The 14,415-nt window shown below is 45.8% G+C and overlaps 1 protein-coding gene across 1 annotated transcript in view; it reads right to left on the bottom strand.

Moving 5' to 3' along the window:
• Positions 1-1,102: 1,102 nt before the first annotated feature.
• The window catches only part of Fkbp9 (FKBP prolyl isomerase 9), a 51,313-nt gene continuing 38,000 nt past the window's right edge, over positions 1,103-14,415 (bottom strand). Inside the window, exons 8-10 of the mRNA XM_059257888.1 lie at positions 9,524-9,669; positions 7,281-7,444; positions 1,103-1,911 (exon numbers count right to left, since the gene is read on the bottom strand). Coding sequence (XP_059113871.1) covers positions 1,735-1,911; positions 7,281-7,444; positions 9,524-9,669 — 487 coding nt within the window. The 3' untranslated portion in view covers positions 1,103-1,734. The remainder of the gene's footprint in view (positions 1,912-7,280; positions 7,445-9,523; positions 9,670-14,415) is intronic.

The following is a 14,415-nucleotide window of genomic DNA, read 5'->3' as shown; positions in this document are numbered from 1 at the left end:
CGCCCAGCTATTTCATGTGGGTTCTCGGAATCAAACTCGGACTCTCTTGCATGGCAAGAACCTTGCCAACTGAGTCATCGCCCCAAACTTCACTCTTCACAAATTGCCCACTCCATGAGGCCCACCTTTGAGAAACCCAGTCCCTGAGGTCCTCTCCTTCTGGCTTATGTACGGGTTCGCCTGATGGGAGCCAAGGGCAGGCACTAGACAGGAGGGTGAGAAGAGATGATGCCTCTCATTCTTCACTTGATTCACCTTTTAACCTCCAGGCCCAGGAGTGGCAAACAGACTCCAGCTGTTGCTAAGCAACCTATCTTCACAGTATCTCACCATTTTCTGCTCCCCTGGGCCCTGCCCACACACCTGTAAACAGTCCTTTCAAGAGTTTATCTAGTGTGTTTCCTGTCAGGACACACACACACACACACACCATAGATGTCCCGGTGTCCCACACAGTGCTCTGTAAAAAAGGCAATGCTGTCCTGTCGGTTTTTGTCAAGGGGGTTGGACTGATCACAGACTACATTCTCATAAAATCCTCTCCATTTTCAAATAAAACACCACAAAGCCAGATGATAAGATTCAACATTTTATATCAGGAAAAAAGTCAGGTTTCCAACATTAATTCCGTTGAACAAGTGCACAGCATTTGCATGAACAATCTCAGGGCCAGTACAAAACAGTTTCAATTTGTTCAAAAAGCCATTTCAAAAGGAAAAACCTTGATTACTTCAGGGTAAGTGCCAACACCACTTGGGAACAGGACATAAGGCAGGAACATGGCTACCACATGGCGTGGGAACGGTCTGGCCTGAACAATGTTAGTACTTTGCTACAGCAGGAGACCTCAAATTGCCCTCCAAGACACAAATGAGTGGCAGAAAAATGTCATCTTCATTTGTTGGGATAACACATCCACTTTAGTCACAGTAGGATTTTCTGTTGGCTGAGCAGTGAGACCCAGCGTCAGCCCTACATGGATCTATCTAACCGAAGGAATGCACAGTGGAGAGAGAGCCCTACAGGACGGTGTCACAAAGATAAGGAGGAGCCAAGCACAGACTCCTACAGAGCCAATACAGGCCAAATCCTCTACTCGTCCACCTGGTCTGTGTATTTTCCTATCCAGGAAGCTCCTGTTAAACCTTCAAGTTACACTACCAAGTAGAGAGCGGCCAGTGTAGGGCGTGAACTGGAAAAGCATGAAATGGGGATTTGTAGGGGTGGTGCACAGGGCCTGGTATCACCAGAGCTTGTGCAGGGCACTAAGAGCACTGGCTGCTGTCAGGGAACCTTGCAGGAGCATTTATGCTCTCTTGCTGCCCATGTAGTGAACCCTTTTTTAAGACACCAGCAAGATTAAAAAAAATAATAATTCTCTTTAGGTAGACACCTGGCACTTCTGTTTCCTCCAATAACAGCTATGTCTTCTATGAAATAATGTTCCTTTAGTAACACAACTTCCCAGAAGACCCATAAACACAGTCTGGCAGCGTAGACTTCCCCAATGTCAAGGCCCTCTGCACAGATTCTATTTACTATCACTTGAAATCTGCCCAAGTTCTCACCACAGACATCAACCCACCCCAATGTATGCACCAGGTACTACACGGCCCACCTACTACTTGCTAACGTCATACCTTCCTAGAAACCTTCACACCTTGACAGCATGCTCTGCCATGACAGGTCACTTGGTGTCATGCACTTCTTGGCACAAACTGGTTCACGTCAGGCTTACAGTTCATCATGTTTGGCTTCCTGGTCCTTGAGTTTAAATTCCTCGGCCATGACCTTCCCGTCTCCATTCCGGTCCTGGTTGGTGAACATGTTCTTCACAATCATTTCAGCATTAAAGCCGGGAGCCAGCTTCCCTTTGCCTGAGGCCACTTGGGCATGAATGTACTCTGAGAACTGGAAAGGAGACAGGACACACGTGAGAAATGGCAGAGCTGAGAATACACAACCAAGCCTGGACTGTTGTGGCATTAAAGCGGGGGGACTGTGAAATAAGAGTCTGTGTTTCCAAACCAAGTTGTTTTTGACGGCTACATGACCTGGGATTCCTCCCCGAGATGCGGGTGAAAGTCCCTGGACTAGGGACTACAGAGATGGCTCCGCAGTTAAGAGCACTTAGTTCCCAGCACCCATGTTGGGTCGTTCACAACCACCTGGAACTCCAGCCCCACGGGATCTGATGCTCTCTTCTGGGCTCCTCTGGCACCTGTTACGTACATACACCTATCCCCCCACACACATACACATAATTTAAAAAATAAAGATAATATTTAACTGTTTTAAATCCCTTACCTAAAGGACCTCAAGTCCTTAGGATCCAGGTATCCAGCTTCAGGCACCTGAACAGTGTTAGCTTCCCACCCGAGGCTGACCTCTCCAAAAACAGTGGATGTGCTGTATCCACACGTTCACTCGTTCACAATAAAACCCTACCAGCATCTACCATGTGCCAAGCACCGTTCTAAATTCACAGGACACGTCATAAACAGAACTGCCCTTGTGATTCTATTAATATTCTACATGAATATAATAAGTAAATTACACTTTAACTTACAAAAGGAGGGTGGAGAGAGAAAGCAAGGGAAGGTTAAGCAGGGAGAGTGAGCTGAAGCAGTGAATTTGGTGGTCAGGGTAGAACCTCTGAAGTTAGGGAGACTTGTGCAAAGACTTAACGGAAGTCGGGGAACGAGCCAAATAGTTGTCTGGGATGAGTCTGTTCTAAGCACAGAGAGCAGTTAGTTGGTTCAGAGGCCCCGGGAGGAAGCCTGCCTGGTGGGTTCTCAGAACATATGCTGGACCACAAACACAGAGAGTAGCTGGTGAGGAGGTGGCAGCCAGCAGATGGAGAGGGCCCTGACAGCCTTGGAGATGGGCCTCTGCAGTCCTCAGAAGGAAGGAGCTGTGAGTGACTGTCATGGAGCTCGGGGTGAGGCAGGCTTAGGGTGGGCTTAGGACAAGGATCGAGGTTCAATAAATGAAGAAGTACAGCAGGAAGTTGGATATATGACTGCGAAGTGGGGAGATAAGCCAGGGCTGAAGCTCCAAGTCTGGAAGACTTAAGCAGGACATGAAGCCAAGGGACATGGTAGCACCAGGACAGGAGGAAGGCAGAGAGAAGAATGAACATAGTCCAGGGTCTAGCCTGACACCCTCCCACAGGAAGACACAGCAGAGAAGAGGTCTGAGAAGGAAATGCCAACAAGTAGGCTTGATGGGAGCAAAAGAGGGTCCTGCAGGAGTGCACATCAGCACATGCTCAAGAGGCAGGAGCACGGCCCGTGGCCTGGAGGTACAAAGGCTTAACAAGTGTGGCTTTAAAAAAAGAATGGATGGGGCAGGAGAGATGACTCAGTGCTTCAGAGCACTGGCTACTCTTTTAGAGGACCTGGATTTGACTTCCAGCACCCACATGGTGGCTCACAACCACCTGTAACTCCAATCCCAGGGGATCTGATACCCTCTCTAGCCCGCATGCATGTGCTACAGACACACATGCAGGCAAAACATCCATACACATAAAATGAAAATAAAGAATGAAAAGCTGATCACCGTGGAAAATTCAAGTCCCCACTACTTAGAAGGAAGATAGTTTGAACTCAAGAATCCAGGGCTAGCCTAGGCAAGAGAGGAAGAACCCATCTTTTTTTTTTTTTTTTTTTTTTTTTTTAATTTTTATTTTGCAATACAATTCAGTTCTACATATCAGCCACAGATTCCCTTGTTCTCCCCCCTCCCGCCCCCCTCACCTTCCCCCCAGCCCGCCCCCCATTCCAATCTCCTCCAGGGCAAAGCCTTCCCCACAGACTGAGATCAACCTGGTGGACTCAGTCCAGGTAGGTCCAGTCCCCTCCTCCCATGCTGAGCCAAGGGACCCTGCATAGGCCCCAGGTTTCAAACAGCCAACTCATGCAATGAGCACAGGACCCGGTCCCACTGCCTGGATGCCTCCCAAACAGATCAGGCCAATCAACTGTCTCACCCACTCAGAGGGCCTGATCCAGTTGGTGACCCCTCAGCCATTGGTTCATATTTCATGTGTTTCCGTTTGTTTGGCTATTTGTCTCTGTGCTTTATCCGACCTTGGTCTCAACAATTCTCTCTCATATAAACCCTCCTCATTCTCGCTAATTGGACTCCCAGAGATCCACCTGGGGCCTAGTCATGGATCTCTGCCTCCAGGTCCATCAGTAGTTGGATGAGGTTTCTAGCACGACAATTAGGGTGTTTGGCCATCCCATCACCAGAGTAGGTCAGTTCGGATTGTCACTCGACCATTGCCAGCAGTCTGTTGTGGGGGTATCTTTGTGGATTTCTGTGGGCCTCTCTAGCACTTTGTTTCTTCCTATTCTCATGTGGTCTTCATTTACCATGGTCTCCTATTCCTTGTTCTCCCTCTCTGTTTTTGATCCAGCTGGGATCTCCCACTCACCCAAGCTCTCTTTCCCTCGACCCTCGCCCTTCACTACCCCCACTCATGTCCAGGCTGTTCATGTAGATCTCATTCCATTTCTCTGTCGTTGGGCGATCCCTGTGTCTTTCTTGGGGTCCTGTTTTCCAGGTAGCCTGCCTGGTGATGTGAGTAGCAGTCCAGTCATCCTTGTTCCACATCTAGTATCCTGTTATGAGTGAGTACATACCATGTTTGTCTTTCTGAGTCTGGGATACCTCACTCAGGATGATTTTTTCTAGATCCATCCATTTGTCTGCAAACCTCATGATGTCATTGTTTTTCTCTGCTGAGTAGTATTCCATTGTGTATATGTACCACATTTTGTTTATCCATTCTTCAGTTGAAGGGCATCTAGGTTGTTTCCATGTTCTGGCTATTACAAACAACGCTGATATGAACATAGCTGAACAAGTGCTCTTGTGGTGTGGTTGAGCATTCCTTGGGTATATGCCCAAGAGTGGTATAGCTGGATCTTGGGGGAGATGGATTCCCAATTTTCTAAGAAATCGCCATATTGATTTCCAAAGTGGTTGTACAAGCTTGCATTCCCACCAGCAGTGGAGGAGAGTTCCCCTAGCTCCACATCCTCTCCAGCATAAGGTGTCTTCAGTGTTTTTGATCTTAGCCATTCTGACAGGCGTAAGGTGGTATCTCAGAGTTGTTTTGATTTGCATTTCCCTGATGATTAGGGATGTTGAGCAATTCCTTAAATGTCTTTCAGCCATTTGAGTTTCCTCTGTTGAGAATTCTCTGTTTAGTTCTATAGCCCATTTCTTAATTGGACTGTTGGGCATTTTGATGTCTAATTTCTTGAGTTCCTTATATATTCTGGATATCAGTCCTCTGTCAGATGTGGGATTGGTGAAGATCTTTTCCCATTCTGTAGGCTGTCGCTTTGCTTTGTTGACCGTTTCCTTTGCCCTACAAAAGCTTCTCAGTTTCAAGAGGTCCCACTGATTGATTGTTTCTCTCAGTGTCTGTGCTACTGGTGTTCTATTTAGAAAGTGGTCTCCTATGCCAATGTGTTCAAGACTACTTCCTACTTTCTCTTCTAGCAGGTTCAGAGTAGCTGGATTTATGTTGAGGTCCTTGATCCACTTGGACTTAAGTTTTGTGCACGGTGATAGATATGGATCTATTTGCAGCCTTCTACATGTTGATATCCAGTTTTGCCAGCACCATTTGTTGAAGATGCTTTCTTTTTTCCATTGTGCACTTTTGGCTTCTTTGTCAAAAATTATTTGTTCATAGGTGTGCGGATTAATATCAGGGTCTTCAATTCGATTCCATTGGTCCACATGTCGGTTTTTATGCCAGTACCAAGCTGTTTTTATTACTGTAGCTCTATAGTACAGCTTGAAGTCAGGGATCGTGATGCCTCCAGAGGTTGTTTTATTGTACAGGATTCTTTTGGCTATCCTGGGTTTTTTGTTTTTCCATATGAAGTTGAGTATTATTCTTTCCAGGTCTGTGAAGAATTGTGTTGGTATTTTGATGGGGATTGCATTGAATCTGTAGATTGCTTTTGGTAAGATTGCCATTTTTACTATGTTAGTTCTGCCTATCCATGAGCATGGGAGATCTTTCCATTTTCTGACATCTTCTTCAATTTCTTTTTTCAGGGACTTAAAGTTCTTGTCATATAGGTCCTTCACTTGCTTGGTTAGTATTACCCCAAGGTATTTTATGTCATTTGTGGCTATAGTAAAGGGTGATGTATCTCTGATTTCCTTCTCCGCTTTTTTGTCCATTGTATATAGGAGGGCTACTGATTTTTTGGAGTTGATCTTGTATCCTGCTATGTTGCTGAAGGTGTTTATAAGCTGTATCAGTTCCTTGGTGGAATCTTTGGGGTTGCTCAAGTATACTATCATGTCATCTGCAAATAGGGAAAGCTTGACTTGGAAGAACCCATCTTATAAAAGCAAAATAAATCCAGGAACAATGGTTCATACCTATATTTCCAGCACTCAGGAGGCTGAGGCAGGAAGACCATGAGGTCAAGGCCAGCCTCAGTTACAGAGCAAAACCTCATCTCAAAAACAAAAGAACAAATAAAAAAGGAATGCATATAATAAAACAAACAAACAACAACAAGAAAAGGGAGCAAAAGATAAAAGGAACGTTCCAGGTCCAGGAAAAGCCGATGTTGGAGAACGACAGAGTTAGGGCTAGAGCGTGGGAGCCGGGCGGAGTAGGCCATGAGCTCTAACTCAATGCACCATGACAGCACAAAAGACTCCACTATGAAGCTGTGTCCCTTCCATGGGCCACTTCTTTCTCTGCAGGTTCTTCTAAACCAGTGGTTCTCAACCTTCCTAAGGCTGTGCCTCTTGAATACAGTTCCTCATGTTGTGGTGACATAACAATCAACCATAAGATTATTTTGTTGAGACTTAACAACTGTAATTTTGCTACTGCTATGAATCAGGATGTAAATATCTGATATGCAGGATCTCTGATATGAAGACTCTGTAGGGGTCGCAAGCTACAGGTTGAGAACCACTGTTCTAAAACATAAGCATGCCTTTCACATGGCTGCTGTGAGGGTGGAGCTGGAGAACATGTGTCCAGGCAGACCTGCAGTGAGCACCCAGTGACTGGGAACTAAATCCAGATCTGTGTGTTTGAGACATCCGTCCATCTCTCAGGAGCTCTGTTCCTGTGTGTGGGAATGTGTGTAAAAGCCCTTGGTACATACATGTGCTAGTTCCCACCATCACAAGAGATCTGCACAGCCAGTTCTGTCCTGGGCACCCTGAATGGACTCCTGCCCCGAGAAGGCCCCTGAACAACTCCGACAAGCGCCATTTACCTCCTCCAGGAGGACTTCCCCATTGCCATCCTTGTCGATTTCTTCAAAGAGGTTGGGAGCCACTTCGCCATTCCATACGAACATGTACCCCTCCGGAAGGCCAGCCACGAGTTCCAGCAGTTCAATGTCAAACACCAGGACGGCACTGCCAGGCACCTCTCCATCTATTCAACAAAGTGGAACACGGCGTTAACCCACAGGCCGGTGGCTGGGACCATCCAGGTGTGCCGCCCTCCCCAGTCTCCAGCTGCCACACCCAAGGAGGCTACTAATTCCCAGTGCCCCCTCATAGAAGCATGAGATCAGCTTAAGGGAAGATGACCAGATATTTTCTTAAAGGAATGAAATAAACTAGATCCCTGAATATCCCACACAGGAAGGGTGCGTGTCATTTCATGAAACCTGCGTCTCAGTTTATATGCAAACTAAATGTAGAGGCTGGGAAGTTAGCCTGGGTTTCGTTCCCATTACCCACGTCAGGCATGGGCAGGCAAAATGGCTCAGCAAAAAAGGTGTCTCCCACAAAACCTGAGTAAGAAGATTCCCAGGACCAACATGGTAGGAGAAAACTTATGCCACAGATTGGCCTCTGACCTCCACACATACACATGCACACATACACACAATCAATCAATCAATCAGTCAGTGCAAGTTAAACAAAACATTTAAGCAAGGCACAGTAGCACACACTCATAACCTTAGCACTGAGGAAGCAGGGGAGAGGCAGAGACAGGGAGACTCCTGAGCCCAGCCAGCTTGGCTCACTTAAGTCCCAGGCTAGTACAAGACCCTGTTTCAACCACCAAGGTGGATGGCACCTAAAAAAGACACTCAGAATGGCCTTCTGGCCCCACACATACACACACATGCACTCACAAATACACGTGACCCACACAAACATGCATACACATAAATGAATCAATTCTATGTTTATGTGGAATAGAAAATGAAAGACAGCATGGAATTCTTGGGCCAGGTATGTCGGCCCATGCCTATAATCCTGGCTCTTAGCAGGCTGGGGTAAGAAGACTCAAAGTTTGAGGCCAGCCTGGGCTACATAGTAAAATGCTGCTTCAGAAAACCCAAACAGTAAAAACTATAGGAGAAAAAAGTATGTCTCGCTTTATTTTTTGGTGAAAACAAAACATCTGTAAGCCACTGGTAGGAAACAAAACCTATAGAATCTTTTTCTCCTTTGAGGTGCCGGAGATCAAGCCAGGGCCCCATACATGTCCAACCAGCACTCTATCACAGACATACACTCCCAACCCCAATTAAAGAATTTTAGGATCAATTTAATAGCAGAACTTTAAGGACAATAACAATGCCTGAAAATGATACACAATTCAAGGCCAAGAAGACTCGAAGGAAGTACTGTATCTATTAAAAATAAGTACTATAATTATTAAAAATTATAGATTATATTTTTGAAATTTGTTTTTATTTTTGGTGTTGGAGATTAAATCCAGGGCCTCATGCATGTCAAGCACAAGCTCTTCCAGCAAATTATATTTTACATACAGTGTATAATATAATTATACGTCGTTGAGGAAAGTCTTAAAGGACACACACAAATTGTCTGAAGCATCTCCTGGGATAAGTGAGAGGAGCAGACAGCACTTGATATATTTTCTTAAAGTTTTTGTTTTTATGAAAAAGAAAATCAACCCAGGATGCCAATCACTTTTACAAACTGGCACCCTTCGGCGCCAGCTGTCAGCAATATAAAATACACCGTAAAGGGGTGTTCTGGAATCACGAAATAATAAAGTAAAAATGTCATCACCCCTGAAGGGTGCAGCAGCTGGCTTTCCCAGAACTCAAAAGCAATCTCTAGCATACAGCATCTTCCTTGACTTACAGGCTACAGAGCAGTGAACAGCAATGGCCTTTAGCACGCAACCTGGCCCGGGTAACAGTTCAACAGAAGCAGGCAGCCTGACCCCAGATCACCCAAAGCCCTCCTCTCGGGCCTAGCAGATGAACCTGCGGACCAGTGGTATGTTTGCCCGAAGCTTGATCTTTCCCAAGGCAGTCACAGGGCAGTGACAGGAGTCTTTAAACAAAATTCACAGGGTCTTTAAAAAAAAAAAAATGCTCAAAACTTAAAAAAGAAAAAAAAAACAAAAACCACAAAACCCGTCAACCCTTCGGTTTTAACATGAAGAATCCTGCTATGGCTCTACTTACGGTGCCAAAAGCCCAACGGGAATTTCCCAGCACTCCTGAACACCGTCACTTACCTACACCGGCCTCTCCATAGCCCAGGTGGGGTGGAATGATCACTGTTCGCTTTTCTCCCACGCACATCTCTCTGAGACCCATGTCCATCCCCAGCACGACTTGTCCAGATCCCAACACAATGTTATAAGTTTTGCCTAAGTTCCACCTAAAAAAGGGAAGAAATGAGTGCCCATCAATGGTGGTGGAGGGTATTCTGCTCAACGCGTACAGTTCTGAAGAAATGTCAGAGAGACCCACAGCGAGACACGCTGCCAAACAACCAGCCTGCCTGTTTCTAGACTGACAAAGGCGTGAAAATCAAAACAAAAATGGCTGTTCCACAGCACAGGAGCACGCAGGTTTGGGATCCTACTGCAATGAGGGAGCCCACAGGAGTTCTGGTAAAAATGAAGCGGGAGCATTGAGCTACATGGATACATTCCTGGGGACAACTGGCTCTCCAGCGGCTCCGAGGAGTAAGTTCTTTGTATCTAGACAGGCATTTTATGAGAGTATAGTGTGCATGGTGTAGTTAGGAGCCTGCATCTTATTGTATTTATTACTGATTTATTTAGAAACACTATATAGCCCAGAATGGCCTCGAAAGCACCATGTAGTCCAGGATGACCTCAAACTTCTGATCCTGTTGCCTCAGACTCCAAAGTTCTAGCATTGAGGCAAGAACCAAGCTTAGGAGCATGGCTTTTAGATTCAAAGCCTGAGGTAGACTCCTGGTTGTGGACGAGGGAGGTGTGGCCCAGCCGTTAAGAGCACCCGAAAGAATCCTGGCTCTGCCACTTCATTTGACCTGGGAAATGTAGCCTTGGATTCTCTGTCTATAATGTAGAGATAATAACAGTCAATAATAAATACGCTTGACATGGTGGAAAGCAAAGAAAGGGGTGTGAGGCACCGCGGTCTGTGCCGTCTCCAACTCCACAGATCCCACTGAGAATTTCGTTAACCACAAAGTTCAGGGATCCTGGAGACCCAGCTAAGAAGTGGGCCCCACAGCCTCAGCCATGACTGAAAGTCAATCTACTACTTCAAAACCAACAGCACTCCTACCATTTCCAAAAGGGCAAACAACAGCTAGTATGTTCTTCAATCCCCTGGTGCCCATCACCAGGTGGTGACAAGGAGCAGATGTCTCCTTAGGGTTACAGTCTCCCGGGCCTCCCAGCCTCCACAGGCCAGGACCGCCGCTTCCTTCCCTCCTTCCCCAGGCCAGCTGATGTTCAGAACCCAGCAAACCCAAAAAGACCCTGTGCTTACCCTACCTAGGAAGAAAATGACAAAGCCAGCACAGACACAGGATGTCCTCAGGAAAGACCTGCAGAGGAGCCACCTCTGACCCACTGGCTGTCAGCCTTTCTTAGCGACCAGGAATAATCTCCATGCTGCCTCTCTCCAGGTCCCAGCAGGAAGCAGTACAGGTCTCTGCGGCTTACAGAACAGCCAAGACCTTGCTTACCCCGTAACAAATGCCCAATTGAAATACATAGACATTAAGAGGATCCTCTAAGCAAACAACTCCATTACTTCTTTTCTCTGGGGTCTTTTTATTTTTGTTTATTTACTTATTCTGTGGGATTGTTAAACACCATCCTCATTCCTCTGTGTTCTCCCACCCCCAGGCTTCCTGCTTCCTGTCATGAGTCTCCTTAGCTCTCTGGCTCCTTGCTCAGTCTCTCATTGGGATTTCCATGTTTCCTGGAAGCAGCATTGTGCTACCTAGTTTTATGTCAATTTGATACAAGCTAAAGTCAGCTGAGAGGAGGGAACCTCAATTGAGAAAATACCTCCATAAGATCTAGTTGCAAACAAACCTATAAGGCATTTTCTTAATTAGTGAATGATGGGAGAGGGTCCAGCCCATGGTGGGTGGTGCCATCCCTGGGACGGTGGTCTTGGGTTCTATAAGAAAGCAGGCTGAGCAAGCCATGGGGAAGCAAGCCTGTAAACAGCACCCCTCCACCATGGCTGTTAGGAACATGAAGGTCTTTGTGCCCACAGATTTCCAGGGAACCTAGGAATGTTAAGCACTCAGGGCTGTTCTTTCAAAGGGAAGGATGTAGAACCTGTTTTTCCAGAAAATTGTGAAGTGATTAATAGCCTGGTGATCTGCATTATCTGTTGGGCCAGGCCATACAAAGTTCCTACAACCAGGACTGGAAGGTGGCTAGCAATCTAAATGACCCTTACAGATAGGAACTCCCCAAGCTCCCACAACCAGGACTAGAGACACCTAATAGTCTAAATGACCCTTATATTATCTGTATAGCCAGGGGCTCCCCCAAGCTCCCACAAACAGGACCAGAAGTGGCTAATAGCCCAAATGACCTCTACACTATCTATATGACCAAGACGAGGCCAGAACCTTCCTTAGGTCTTTAAGCTAGTACAGGTAGCCTATCTCTAGAACCATCTTCTTGGAAAAAATGGCATGTACCCTGAATCAAGTTTCTATGTAATTATGCTTCCTTGTGCACCAGGGATTGTATTATACCAGAAAAACTTTTTTCCCAGATTACATTGTGTTTAAATTAGTTGGGAATAGACAGCCTAATATCAGACTCCCTGGAGTCTGGATCCAGGGTGGCAAAGTCAATCTGAACCAAGTTTTCATTCTCATCTCTCCGTAGTTCACTTCCCTGCCTGACACCTGCAGGGTCCCCCTCAAATGGCCTCTGCATCAGCTCCTGCCTCCAGGTCCCTGCCCTGTTTGAGTTCCTGTCCTGACTTTCTTCAGTGATGGACAGCGATACAGAAAGTGTAAGACAAATAAGCCCTTCCCTCCCCACGTTGCTTTGGTCATGGTGTTTCAGCACAGCAACAGAAACCCTAACACGCACCGACACCAGTGAAGTGGTTGTATCTGTTGTACCCAGGTAGGGTTTAAGGTGGCGTCAGGAAGGCAGGTGCCTGCCTTCCTTCCCATAATTCCTTTCTTTGTAATGTCACACACTGAAGAGACCAGGAAGGATGTGTGGCCACTGCTCTTGCCTGTGGATTTACATGTAACACAAATAACTGTGGAGGCACAAAGTGAAGTTTCTCTTAAAAAGAAGCATACATGCAGACAGAACACTGTGTACATAAAAAATAAATAAATCTTGAAAAAAAAGGCTCCCTGCATCCTGTGGTTCCCACTCAGTAAGAATATGGTGATTCCGTTCAACACATCAGAGAGCAGGAAGTCTGATCTCCGGCCACAGAAGTGCATCCTGCACCAACGAGGAAGTCCTTCATCTCTCACCCTCACTCCCCTTTTCTCAGTCTGAACAGTAGAGCAGGGGCGGTAGCAGGGACTTCCACTGTGCTAACCTTCTGGGCCACTAGTCACTCCCACTACCTCTGAATACTTCCCACAACCACTGGCCAGAATTACTCTGCAAGGCCTGTTGTAAGCCAGATCTCTGTGAATCAGGGCCACCGAAGTTAAGGATATATTTCATCAATTCTAAACTGTGGACTTCCCCCACACACATACATCTTAGCATCTCTGTGATTTTGACAGACAGCATCATTACTTCTTGGCAAAACACTTTTGTGTTCTTAGAGATTCATAAAATAGCATTTCCAACAATGAATGAATTTTAGATTTGATGAAATAACATTGAATGTGTCAGCATACAGGACCTCATAGTCCAAAGCCAGACTGTCAGAGGTAGAAGGCTGAGGGACAGGTAAAAGAGAAGCACCTCCATGCCCAGAACAAACAGCGGCCCTTACTTACACAAAGGAAGCCCTTTCTGGGATCTGAATCCAGAAACCCTTTCTGGAACTCAGGGATCTGAATCAGGCTCAGCATAAAAGTAGATGTTCTTCTACAGAAATATAAAGTCTGACAATGGTCCTTTCCCAGAGAGGAGACCGGCTGAACTTCTAGATTCACTTGAGACTCAGAGTCACAGTAAGCAAACCTGTTTTTACGTCATTCCATTATTTTCAGGTTTATTTCTATCACCTAACATTTATAAAATGATCCTTTTGTGTTACAGATACTGGGTACACAAAAGAAAAAATATCAATAAGCAAACCACGTATCCCTACAGTATTCAGATCATAATAGACACAAAAATAACTTAAAGCCAGGGGATGAAAAATACAAATAGTGTTAGGAGACTGAAAAAGCAGGAAATGCGATTCCTCCCAGGAATTTAGGGATGGTTTTGAGAACAAGAAGGACATGTAAGTAGCAACAAATGTTCGCCAGCAAAGAGACCATGCAGTCTGTAGCCTGTGCCACTGTGCAGGGTGGGACCCCAGTGAGGTCACAGTTTCTGTAACAGACTAGGACAAAGAAAGCCCTGTGCATCAGACCCCAACACTAGTTCTTACTTGTGGGGTATTTGATCACACTGTGAAACTCCAAGACCGTGTTCATAAAATTAACCTTGGCTTTGGGGGCGTAGCCAGTGACTAGTTGACAAGAATTAGCCACAGAGAGTACAGAGGACCCAGGAAGACAGAAGGATGCACAGGAAGAAGTGAGGAGGGACTTAGAAATTCACAGGCCTTTTTGGTTTGGGATGGGTAGAGAAATGTTCTCTTGCTGGATCTCCAGCCAAAAAGGAAGGTCAGCTGGTTGCTTCTCAGCTTCTCTGATCTAGCAGGTTTTCACCCCAACATCTGACTCCCGGGTCTTTATTGGTAAATAGAACATCTTATATAAAAACAACACTTACTCAAGGGCCTCAGTATGCATCTGTGTTTGCCTTTAACCTTCTATCTCCTATTGCAGCTTTCCAAGCAATAGAATTACAGGTCAATGTCACTACATCTGGCTCCAAGGACTTAGTTGCTAAATACAGATCTGACTTTGAGAAAGAGAGTTCTACCGGGTAAGAAACAGTCTAGAGCCAAGAAGATCTTTGGTAGGAAACTCTCAGAATGATCCACTGAGCAC

Source organism: Peromyscus eremicus, chromosome 3 (assembly GCF_949786415.1).
Source record: "Peromyscus eremicus chromosome 3, PerEre_H2_v1, whole genome shotgun sequence".
Taxonomy (NCBI): domain Eukaryota; kingdom Metazoa; phylum Chordata; class Mammalia; order Rodentia; family Cricetidae; genus Peromyscus; species Peromyscus eremicus.
This window is presented reverse-complemented; position numbering and strand designations above follow the sequence as displayed.